The sequence below is a fragment of the Gadus macrocephalus genome, chromosome 21 (genome assembly GCF_031168955.1).
Source record: "Gadus macrocephalus chromosome 21, ASM3116895v1".
Classification (NCBI taxonomy): domain Eukaryota; kingdom Metazoa; phylum Chordata; class Actinopteri; order Gadiformes; family Gadidae; genus Gadus; species Gadus macrocephalus.
This window is the reverse complement of record NC_082402.1, coordinates 18,448,158-18,460,914: the sequence shown is the minus strand read 5'-3', so window position 1 is coordinate 18,460,914 and position 12,757 is coordinate 18,448,158. Positions and strand designations below refer to the sequence as shown.

The 12,757-nt window shown below is 46.7% G+C and overlaps 1 protein-coding gene across 3 annotated transcripts in view; it reads right to left on the bottom strand.

Annotated features, from left to right (window-relative positions):
- The window catches only part of ift172 (intraflagellar transport 172), a 516,193-nt gene that overhangs the window by 465,183 nt on the left and 38,253 nt on the right, over positions 1 to 12,757 (bottom strand). For 2 of the 3 annotated variants that reach the window (XM_060041906.1, XM_060041905.1), the window contains exons 33-41: positions 12,292 to 12,472; positions 10,870 to 10,979; positions 7,976 to 8,105; positions 5,547 to 5,645; positions 5,203 to 5,312; positions 4,301 to 4,364; positions 3,161 to 3,247; positions 2,637 to 2,753; positions 187 to 291 (exon numbers count right to left, since the gene is read on the bottom strand). In XM_060041906.1, the coding sequence (XP_059897889.1) occupies positions 187 to 291; positions 2,637 to 2,753; positions 3,161 to 3,247; positions 4,301 to 4,364; positions 5,203 to 5,312; positions 5,547 to 5,645; positions 7,976 to 8,105; positions 10,870 to 10,979; positions 12,292 to 12,472 (1,003 nt within the window). Of the gene's footprint in view, positions 1 to 186; positions 292 to 2,636; positions 2,754 to 2,789; positions 3,248 to 4,300; positions 4,365 to 5,202; positions 5,313 to 5,546; positions 5,646 to 7,975; positions 8,106 to 10,869; positions 10,980 to 12,291; positions 12,473 to 12,757 lie in introns of those variants that run through there. The other variant, XR_009523720.1, reaches the window with a different exon arrangement.

Sequence of the window (12,757 nt, the reverse complement as noted above, 5' to 3'; positions counted from 1 at the left end):
AAACACATTTAATTTACATTAAAGTCGTAAAAATAATCTAAAATGTAATTTCTATAAATGAAATGTAAAAAGTAATGGCTAAACCAAACCACGTCCTTTTCTGTTGTAGTTTTTGTGTACAGCTTGTCATCAACACTGGTATTCTGTCACTATGTCGGTCCTGACCAGCTGCTCTGTTCCACTCACCAGAAGCAGCAGAAGGTTGCGGAGGTCTGCCCACATGCGGTATCCCTCCGGCCCCCCGCTCAGGTTCAGCAGGTCAAGGAACAGGCGCTTATAGATGTTGAAGTTCTAAGGGCCCAGAAGGGAGGGAGATACAGTTAACAATATACTCTCACATTTAAGGTGCAATGTGAAGAATTTAGTGGCATCCAGCGGAAATTAATAGAAGCTATATTTTGAATATCTTATCGCCCCTTAAACCTTAAACCTTGGAATGAGCCTTTCTATCTACATTGGCAGTGTAGTGTTTCTTCTTCTTTTCCAAAGGAAACCAGAATGAACTAACTAACGCGCTACAGGGTGCTGAAGAACTTTGTTCAAATCAGGGTGTAGAGCGGGAGGCAGTGCCTGTTCAATCTTTTATGGGCAAGCTCCTGCAGGATACCACCAACCAACGCCACCCTGCTCCACGGTCGACTCTCTCCTGGTCTCAACTACTCTGTGTTGCACTGTGTCTCATTATGTGCTGCTCACCCATTGTGCGTTACTGTCCCACCTTTATGTCTCTTATTCAACACAAACAACATTATATCAAAACACAAGACAAGGGCGGGGATATCAACCTCCCAATCATTACCTGCTAACATACTACAGGTCTGGGGGGGATCTGTTGTTGGATTCTAACATGAAAGAAGGGCCATTTGGGGCTAGTGCCAACCCCTCAGTCACTCTTTGATCAAATCCTTAAGGACGGTAGGGGCTTCGAGACACGGGAGGGGGACGGGAACAAGGTGAGGTGAAACATGTTTACTGTGATCAGCTGATAGTGGGGTCAGAGACGGGGGAGGGGGACGGGAACAAGGTGAGGTGAAACATGTTTACTGTGATCAGCTGATAGTGGGGTCAGAGACGGGGGAGGGGGACGGGAACAAGGTGAGGTGAAACATGTTTACTGTGATCAGCTGATAGTGGGGTCAGAGACGGGGGAGGGGGACGGGAACAAGGTGAGGTGAAACATGTTTACTGTGATCAGCTGATAGTGGGGTCAGAGACAGGGGAGGGGGACGGGAACAAGGTGAGGTGAAACATGTTTACTGTGATCAGCTGATAGTGGGGTCAGAGACAGGGGAGGGGGACGGGAACAAGGTGAGGTGAAACATGTTTACTGTGATCAGCTGATAGTGGGGTCAGAGACAGGGGAGGGGGACGGGAACAAGGTGAGGTGAAACATGTTTACTGTGATCAGCTGATAGTGGGGTCAGAGACGGGGGAGGGGGACGGGAACAAGGTGAGGTGAAACATGTTTACTGTGATCAGCTGATAGTGGGGTCAGAGACGGGGGAGGGGGACGGGAACAAGGTGAGGTGAAACATGTTTACTGTGATCAGCTGATAGTGGGGTCAGAGACAGGGGAGGGGGACGGGAACAAGGTGAGGTGAAACATGTTTACTGTGATCAGCTGATAGTGGGGTCAGAGACAGGGGAGGGGGACGGGAACAAGGTGAGGTGAAACATGTTTACTGTGATCAGCTGATAGTGGGGTCAGAGACGGGGGAGGGGGACGGGAACAAGGTGAGGTGAAACATGTTTACTGTGATCAGCTGATAGTGGGGTCAGAGACGGGGGAGGGGGACGGGAACAAGGTGAGGTGAAACATGTTTACTGTGATCAGCTGATAGTGGGGTCAGAGACGGGGGAGGGGGACGGGAACAAGGTGAGGTGAAACATGTTTACTGTGATCAGCTGATAGTGGGGTCAGAGACGGGGGAGGCAGGGAGAACGGGAACAGGATGAGGTGAAACCATACCCAACTCTTTAGCCATTAATAATACATTCCTCTTCAATGGGTTTATAGTTTATAATAATCTATATCTTACTTGTAAGCTATGACCTTGAGTATTACAGGTATTCAATTACTAAAGACATTTTATAAATCAATCAAGAAACCTCATCAATTAACACTTGGCGATGTGATAAGAGTAATAATGTGATATATATATATATATATATATATATACACACACACACACACACACACACACACACCGGTATATATATATATATATTCATTCTTTTTTTTTGTTTACTATGATAGCATGTTTATCAACTCTTTTTCTGAACTAAAATGCCAATACTCCCAAATCAATGTAACATGTTGGTTGATGACCTTGATGCCAACACGACTGGAGTCTAGCAGTAGTCTTTTTTTTTTTCTTCCCAATTTGATTGAAGCTCTAAATTACTCTTGTATATATGATTATTGTCAGGTTTATGTTACTCTATTGTATTTACATAATTGTAAATGATATGCTTGAAGCTCAGCATTCATGTGAGAGGACTCCCATTGAGAGAATAGAAACGAATCGCAATATGCTAAGAATCGCAATAATATTGAATCGTGGCCCAAATATCGCCATACTATGGAATCGTCCCATTGTTGCCCATTTCCGGTCCTATAGTGTGGCCGGACCTACCTGGGGGTTGGGCGGGGCTCCATGGGTGACATACAGGCTCAATGCACTCTGGGCGTCGCCCTCTCTGATCAGGTGAGTGGCATACAGGGCTACATATTTATGGAGGATCTTAAAGTTCTACTCCCACACACACACACACACACACACACACACACACACACACACACACACACACACACACACACACACACACACACACACACACACACACACACACACACACACACACACACACACACACAAATGATTTTCATCCTTTGTATTACAGTGTATAAGCATTCTAAAAAGCAGATTGTGTCCTCCAGACAATATTAACTATTCTTTAAGGCAAAAATAATATTGTGCAACATTCTCTGTGTTCATGCAAACATTTGGAAAGCATGAATTGGAACGGTTGCGAGATGGCGATGCAAAGCAAATGTTGTCATAAGCCCTTCGGGTGGTACACTCCATCTAGATTGATGAGGCATCGTTTGTCCTCTGATAGAACTGTTGTCAGATGCTATGCTGTGAGCTAACCTTACCTGTTTGGAGGCTGTTTCAACACATTTCTCCCACTGGCCCCGCTCCACATACATGTCCAGTGCTGCCATCACGTCCACACCGACCAGCTACACACGCACACCCACACGCACACACACACACACACACACAAAAATATATGAAATTATTAGATGATTATTGGTTACTCCTGATAAGCTTTTCTGTGGCTTCTATCCATCTATACATAAAGGACTTGGTCTAAGACACTGTTTGGTACCAGGACACACACCAATCTATGTCTAACACAATGTTCAGAACCAGGACAAAGACAAAGACTAGGTCGAGGACACTGTTTGGTACCAGTAAATAGACTCTAGGTTTACGACACTTACTAGGACATAGACTAGGTATAACACACTGGTACCAGGTTATTGACTAGCCTAACACACTGTTTGGTACCAGGACATAGACTAGGTCTAACACACTTTTTGGTACCAGGACATAGACTAGGCCTAACACACTGTTTGGTACACGCCACAGACCTAGACTAGGTCTAACACACTGCTTGGTACCAGGACATAGACTAGGTCTAACACACTGTTTGGTACCAGGACATAGACTAGGTCTAACGCACTGCTTGGTACCAGGACATAGACTAGGCCTAACACACTGTTTGGTACCAGGACATAGACTAGGTCTAACACACTGTTTGGTAGCAGGACATAGACTAGGTCTAACACACTGTTTGGTACACGCCACGGACCTAGACTAGGTCTAACACACTGCTTGGTACCAGGACATAGACTAGGCCTAACACACTGTTTGGTACCAGGACATAGACTAGGTCTAACACACTGTTTGGTACCAGGACATAGACCAGGACTAACACACTGTTTGGTACCAGGACATAGACTAGGTCTAACACACTGTTTGGTACCAGGACATAGACTAGGTCTAACACACTGTTTGGTACCAGGACATAGACTAGGTCTAACACACTGTTTGGTACCAGGACATAGACTAGGTCTAACACACTGTTTGGTAACAGGACATAGACTAGGTCTAACACACTGTTTGGTATTTGTCGAATAAAAAAAGAGAATGATAATGCTAATGCTAATTGAATACATTGAAATGGAAAAGGAGTCCATCAATGATGCAGAAGTAGAAATGGTACCCACAGAGTCCACCTTGCCATGGTTCTTCAAGTGCTCCTTGTACTTCTGGTCTACATAAGCCTCATACCTGCAAAGCACCATATTATAGCTAGATCATATTGGGATTGAGACATCATTATAAGGCAATGAAAGTAAGAAATGGAAAAACAATGTGTTGAGGAAATGGACTACACACCAGTGGCATGCAAGATTTAACACTAACTTACTAACCGACTAACAACGACAAAAAAGGTTGATAATAAGCTTAGCTTATTAGTGGAGCTGAATATCCAGCGATCTCAATAGCCATGGTCAAGGATTTTGACAGAAAGGAAGCTCTACTCAAGTCTCACAGGAATTGAACATAAAAGTATTTTGTGGTTTCCTTTGTTTTCGCTAGTCACTCCTCGTCATGTTAGCTGCTCTTTTGATGCTTGGAATGATTTTACAATTTATTTGTTGGCGTTTTTGTATTAAGCGTTTTTGGGTTCTTTCTTACTGCTAGGTAGGTAAGTTGGATATGAACTTTCACTGCAGAGAAAGCTCCTGTTGCACAAAGTTCCCTGCAGCAAATTATCGACAGCTAGATGAGTGTCAAACAATTCATTTTGAATTCGATAAACATCCTATTGCTACATAAGTATGCAAAATGACCCACGTTACCAAGAAAAATGCAGACAGTGAAGCTTGGATTATATAAAGTTGGACTTAATTCCTTCTCCATCCAACCCATAGCCACCTCGGTTTACTGGTCTGCTCTTCTGTTGTTCTTGTTCATGAATACATTTATTTTACATGAAAAAGTAAAGAAAGATCTTACAGATCACAACACCTTTCACCAGAGGTCCGTAAGTAAGATATCTCTACTTAAACTCAAGTATGTCTTTCTAGTACTCTACACGACTGTTGCCTCCATTCCCGCACACCTTGGTTCCAGCTCCTTTGCAACTCTCTTGGCCTTGTTCCACTCCTCCCCCTCCATGAAGACGTCGATGGCCTCTTTCACCAGCTCCACGTTGAGGTACAACTCTGCTGCCTGCCTCCCCCAGGAATCATCCAGACATAAGGAGAGGATCGATGGATGGAGAGGAGAGCAAGGGGTGAGGCGGATCAGTGCGGTGGAGTTCGCAAGGACGACGTGTGTGTGTGTGTGTGTGTGTGTGTGTGTGTGTGTGTGTGTGTGTGTGTGTGTGTGTGTGTGTGTGTGTGTGTGTGTGTGTGTGTGTGTGTGTGTGTGTGTGTGTGTGTGTGTGTGTGTGTGTGGACTCACAGCGCTGTATTTCCTGAGCTTGGCCAGACAGGGTCCCACATCACGGACCACCTCAGCAGCTCGCTCTCTGCTCAGGAATTTGATTGACAGCTCAGCAGCCTGGGAAGACACGTGTGTACATGACATCATCATGTCTTATTGTTTCATCTGCAGAATTGTGTAGCTCAGTGCCACAACAATACATAGTATACCATACTAATATAATGGTTAAACTTAAACCAGTACTCTTACTCAAGTAGCAAGTAAGGATATGTTGACGCTAAGACCAGCACTCTGATTCAAACAGGTCAAGTTATGTTAAAGCTCAGACCAGCACTCTGAGTCAAGCAGGTCAGGTTATGTTAAAGCTCAGTCCAGCACTTTGCCTCAAGCAGGTCAGGTTATGTTAAAGCTCAGTCCAGCACTTTGCCTCAAGCAGGTCAGGTTATGTTAAAGCTCAGACCAGCACTTTGCCTCAAGCAGGTCAGGTTATGTTTCCGCCTGCCTAAAGAGAGTGCTTCCCTACAATGGCGGTTCTACACGGGGGCCTACGGGGGCCCGAGCCCCTGTAGACAGGTCCCTGGCCCCCCCAGTGGCCCCCCGTGCTGACCAAATAAAACAATTAGGATTTTACTGATTTTACGGACCTCATGCGACGCAGCGTTCTACAGGGGTAAATTAGACATCGCACCCCAACACAGAGGTGCTGCTGCTGGGTCAGTGAGAGCTCAGCGACTGCTCTGGGAGAAAGAGCCACGGTTTCTCCAAGGTAAGATTCCAAGGTAAGCAAAAGGACTTTCGTAAGTGACTTGTACTGTGTGTTGTTCTTGCATATAACCGTGTTACTGTAGTTCCTCACACTGATGATGAAATTAAGTTTGTAAATGTCTGGTGTCGATATATTTAGAAACTTAATCATATCTAAGCAAACTCATCGAAGCAGAAGCGAGTATCCAAATGTCAATATCCTTGGCAATTTCAATCTCATTGCTTCTATTGGTTGAGCCAAGTCATTTCATTTTCACCAAAATCTAGCGTTCGCCAAACCTTTTTCTTAACTTGGTGATCAAACAAACAAAACTTTTATTTCCTATTTATCTATCTTTAAAAAAAGGGTAAGGGTTAGCTAAAGTTAACTATACCACTTACTGTATTGAAATACTTTGTACCTTTCAATTCCCACTACAAAACAATGTTAATATTGCTATGCAATTTATTCTGTCTAATCTAGGGTTGGTTTGTCGCAGAGCACAATAAGAAATACTATAAACCCCAACCCCAAAACCACTCGCCTCTGCCATACCGCCAGACCCCGCCGCTGGAGTATGGTACCTCTAGACCCCCTGGCTCAGTACCACTAGACCCCCTGGCTCAGTACCCCTAGACCCCCTGGCTCAGTACCCCTAGACCCCCTGGCTCAGTACCTCTAGACCCCCTGGCTCAGTACCCCTAGACCCCCTGGCTCAGTTCCCCTAGACCCCCTGGCTCAGTACCTCTAGACCCCCTGGCTCAGTACCACTAGACCCCCTGGCTCAGTACCCCTAGACCCCCTGGCTCAGTACCCCTAGACCCCCTGGCTCAGTTCCCCTAGACCCCCTGGCTCAGTACCTCTAGACCCCCTGGCTCAGTACCCCTAGACCCCCTGGCTCAGTACCTCTAGACCCCCTGGCTCAGTACCCCTAGACCCCCTGGCTCAGTACCCCTAGACCCCCTGGCTCAGCTACAGTACCCCTAGACCCCCTGGCTCAGCTACAGTACCCCTAGACCCCCTGGCTCAGTACCCCTAGACCCCCTGTCCCAGCTACGGTACCGCCGCATTGGTCTTTATTTAATTTGATGTGTGTGTGTATAAGATATAAGTATAAGATAAGATATAAGTATAAGATAAGATAATAGTTTGTTACAAAGGTGCCTTTACAGCTGCGGGCGGAGTTCCCGTATTTGCATGTTTGGGTCACAGCATTTGTTGCCATGGTAACTCAACTGACAATAGTTTTTATCTTGGTATCTGAAACGAAAATTCTGGCATTCTTAACAAACGGTGTTAACCTGGATACCCAGCTCCTAGCAACAGGACCCTGATCTATACGTAAATATATATGTAATATATGTAAAACTAGTTATGATAAACCAATGATGATGGATGCTTTTTGTTGCTTTGCATCATATCCAAGATATGGATTTAACTATTAGCCACCTGGCAATGTAAAGTCATTAATTAACATGCGTTAAAAAACAAGATCTGTATAATTAAGCTAAACTCAACAATATATCCCAATGTATTACAAACTAGTGGAATGTGGGGTGAACTACACACAACAAACAAAACACAAAATGTGGTATAGTAAAAACTACCTAACTAAAGAAACAATAACCACAGACAATATATATATATATGTACCCATTATGAGTATAAGCCATGCGCATCGAGCCCCCTGGTTCTAAATTACCTTCATCCAGCACTTCTCCGTCAGGGCCGCGTTGGAGCTTTCCTTCACCCTGAGGTAACACTCCACCGCGCGGGTGAACTCTCCAGACTGCTCCCACTTCTGAGCCTGCTCCACCAACCCCTCAGTACCTCTACACACACACACACACACACACACACACACACACACACACACACACACACACACACACACACACACACACACACACACACACACACACACACACACACACACACACTAATGAAGTTACAGTCTAAAGATCCTGTTCAGACCCCGAATAAATCCCCACCATTATTGGATTTGATTAACCAATGATATCCAGTTCTATATTCACTTTTCCTATGAACTACAACACACACAGCTGAGCAAATGTTGTGAAGGAGATGAACAAGTGCCTGCGTGGCCGTGCTCAGACAGCACCCAAACCAGTGAGCAGTACCAACAGGTAACAAGCTGTTTGATACCACCTGTCTATGAAGCCTCACCAGATAACCAGCCGTTTGATACCACTGGAGGCCCTCCTACGACCCCCATTTGGCAAATTGGACCACAGCTCAGTACTGCTTCTGCCTTCCTATAGGCAGAGACTCAAACGTGACAGGCCAGTGACACGGACCATTCAGCGTTGGTCCGACCAATCAGACTCTGCATTACGGGACTGTTTCAGCACTACAGAGTGGGATGTGTTTAAGGACGATAATATAAACACACACACAGACTCTGTGTTTTGCTACATTGGCAAATGCATTGATGACGTCGTGCCGCCCTGGGTTAATGGAGAAGTTCGAGCCAAACTTAAGGCACGGACTGCCGCCTACAACTCAGGTGATTTGGAGTACAAATCAAGTACAGCAAGTCCAGGTATGCGCTCCGGAGAAATATTAACAGTGCTAAGAGACAATACAGGGACAAAATGGAGTCCAACTTTGAGGGCTCCAACTCAAGATACATGTGGTCCGCCCTCAGAACAATAACAGACTGTCAAGGGACAAGGAGTGTGACTGAGGAAGTGTCTCCATCTCTCCTCCAGATGACCTTAACACAGCTTTGCACGTTTTGAGAGCTACTCTCCGGCTCAGGAAGTACAGATGGACCAGGACCCCTGCACACGAGCAATAACAAGGGCAGATGTGTGCAAATCCTTCAAAAGGATCAATCCACACAAGAACCCTGGTCCTGATGGCACCCCTGGCCAGGCTCTCAAGGTGTGTGCAGATCAGCTGGCAGGTGTGTTTACAGACATTTTCAACAAGTCACTGCTCCAGTCTGTGGTCCCCACATGTGTCAAAAAGTCCACCATCATTCCAATCCCCAAGAAGTCAAAAGCGTCCTGCCTCAACGACCACCGGCCAGTAGCACTCACCTCCATCGTCATGAAGTGCTTTGAGCGGTTAGTCAAATCATTCATCACCTCCTCCCTCCCTGACTCACTGGACCCCCTGCAGTTTGCATAGAGGGCAAACAGGTCCACAGACAACGCCATCGCCCTCACCCTCCACACTGTTCATTGACTACAGTTCAACATTCAACCCCATTGTGCCCTCCAAGCTCGCTGTGAAGCTCAGGGACCTCGGGCTCAACACTGCCCTTTGTTACTGGATCCTGAGCTTCCTGACGGGCAGACCCCAGGCAGTGCGGAGAGGGAACGCCACATCATCCACCCGAACTCTGAACACCGGCGCACCCCAGGGTTGCGTGCTCAGCCCTCTCCTCTTCTCTCTGTTCACCCATGACTGCGTGGCCACACACAGCTCCAACACCATCGTCAAGTTTGCTGAGTGACGACACAACCGTCATCGGCCTGATCACCGACGGCGACAAGACAGCGTAGAGAGGAGGTGAGAGCCCTGACATTTTGGTGCCAGGACAACAACCTCCAGCTCAACCTCAGCAAAACTAAGGAGCTGATTGAGAACTACAGGAAGCGACAGGGACCCGGGCACGCCCCCCATCACCATCAACGGGACGACAGTAGAGAGGGTTAGCAGTCTCAAGTTCCTCGGGGTCCACATCAGCGAGGACCTGATCTGGACTCACCACACCGACGACATCACAAAGACGACAAGACAGCGGCTCTTCTTCCTCCACAGGCTGAGGAGGTTCAACAAGGACACCAGGATACTCAACTACTACAGGTGCACCACAGAGAGTAACCTGAGCTGCCCAACCCATCACCAGGACGGAGCTCCAATCCATGGAGGACCTCTACACTCAGCGCTGCAGGAAGAAGACTAACCAGATTATTAAAGATCCTCATCACCCCAGTAACAAACTGTTTCAGCTGCTCCCGTCTGGTAGATGCTACCGCAGCATCTGGTCTCCAACCCCCCAGACTCAGGGACAGTCTCATCCCACGGGCCATAAGACGGCTGAACTCCTGCACTACTTAGCTCACCACTATGACACTTATAACTTGCCACTTTATAACTTGCCACTTTATAACTTGCCACTTTATACCAGTCGACATCTGGATAAACACGTCTGTTTATTTTTACGTTTATTTTTACATTTATTTAGTTTTGCATTTAGGTCTCTGCTCTCCTACTTGTGTTCCGCTTATACACTTACTTTTTATTATTATTCTTATTATAGATTTTTTATTATTTAAGTCTCAGCTTTCCTACTTGTGTTTCTCTTATATTTTTTCTTATATTGCATTGTTGAAGGAGCCCAAGACTAAAGAATTTCATTGCCAGCGACTGCTCTGTAATTGTTGTGCATATGACAATAAAACCATCTTGAAAATCTTAAATGAGTCTGATATTATGACATAAGTATTGGTGGACTGACAATCGACTTCCTTTTGGGACATGGTGGAGGCCGGCTCCTTATGAGGTTGTAGCCTGGTTGTGTAGTGTAGTGCACCCGATCCCAACACTCCCCTGGGGTCTCACCGCGGGCCCTGCTTGGCAGCCTCTGAATCGTACTCCTCCTGCAGGAGGGCCAGCTTACTGGGCAAGTACTCCTTACACAGCCGCATGGCATCGCTCCACATCCCTGCATCCTGGGGACGACAAACACCACAGACTGGAGGAACATCCTGGGGACAACACACACCACAGACTGGAGGAACACCCTGGGGACAACACACACCACAGACTGGAGGAACACCCTGGGGACAACACACACCACAGACTGGAGAAACACCCTGGGGACAACACACACCACAGACTAGGGGGAACACCCTGGGGACAACACACACCACAGACTGGAGGAACATCCTGGGGACAACACACACCACAGACTGGAGAAACACCCTGGGGACAACACACACCACAGACTGGAGAAACACCCTGGGGACAACACACACCACAGACTGGGGGAACACCCTGGGGACAACACACACCACAGACTGTCTGGAGGAACATCCTGGGGACAACACACACCACAGACTGGAGGAACATCCTGGGGACAACACACACCACAGACTGGAGAAACACCCTGGGGACAACACACACCACAGACTGGAGAAACACCCTCTGGACAACACACAACAGACTGGAGGAACATCGACATTGGCAACGGAACACCGTTGCCAAATAAGGAGATTCAGAGCACCTGAGGAACAGGTGGAGAAGCAGGGCTTAAATAGCCCGCTTCTCCACTCATTCGGGGCTCTCCCAGCCATGTGGCTCCTTACGGAGACCGGTCGTCGTGGGTGACGGGATTCCACCCACGATGGATGGGACCGTTGATTCCTCCCAGGTTTTTACGTTCTTTTGTAATTTGAGAGACTTTGTGTTATGTTTTGGATTAAACATGCCTTTTTGGCTTTACCCCACGAAATTGTGTCCTGTTTGGGAGGTGGTGGTTCGCTCACCGTGCCAGGTTGCCACACTATGCACCAGCAGACCAAAAATAATAATAATAATAATAATTATAATAAATAACACTGTTCAGACATGTGACATTTACATACTGTGTTGTAGTATTAAAGCCAGATGGGGCCTTTCTACCTTGTAGTCTTAAACAGCCAGCCTGGGTCTTTCTACCTTGTAGTCTTAAACAGCCAGCCGGGGCCTTTCTACCTTGTAGTATTGAACAGCCAGCCGGGGTCTTTCTACCGTGTAGTCTTAAACAGCCAGCCAGGGTCTTTCTACCTTGTAGTCTTAAACAGCCAGCCGGGGCCTTTCTACCTTGTAGTATTGAACAGCCAGCCGGGGTCTTTCTACCTTGTAGTATTGAACAGCCAGCCGGGGTCTTTCTACCTTGTAGTATTGAACAGCGGGCCGGGGTCTTTCTACCTTGTAGTATTGAACAGCCAGCCGGGGTCTTTCTACCTTGTAGTATTGAACAGCGGGCGGGGGTCTTTCTACCTTGTAGTATTGAACAGCCAGCTGGGGCCTCTGGGCCCGGAGTAGGAAGGCCTCGGCCTTCTGAAAGTCCTTCTGGTCAAAGCAGGACTTTGCCTGGCCCACCAGAACCTCTCCCACACTGTCCGGGTCATGACCCTCAGCTACACGCTGCGCACCGGCCCAGTCCTGGTTGTGTTCGTACCTATAGGACGGACACACACACACACACACACGAATGAATAGGAATATATATAATATGAATAAGTGTTCTGTGTTTGTGGGGTGGGACTGGAAGCACAGAATTGCAGATTAATTGCTTCAAAACGTCATAATAGCATAAAACTGTTTTTGAAAATGGCATTAGCTTTGCAGGCACATGTTGTACAAGTGGTCAGATACATAATAATAATAATAATAATAATACATTTTATTTAACAGCGCCTTTCAGGTCACTCAAGGACACTTTACAAATTTAAAACAATTTAAA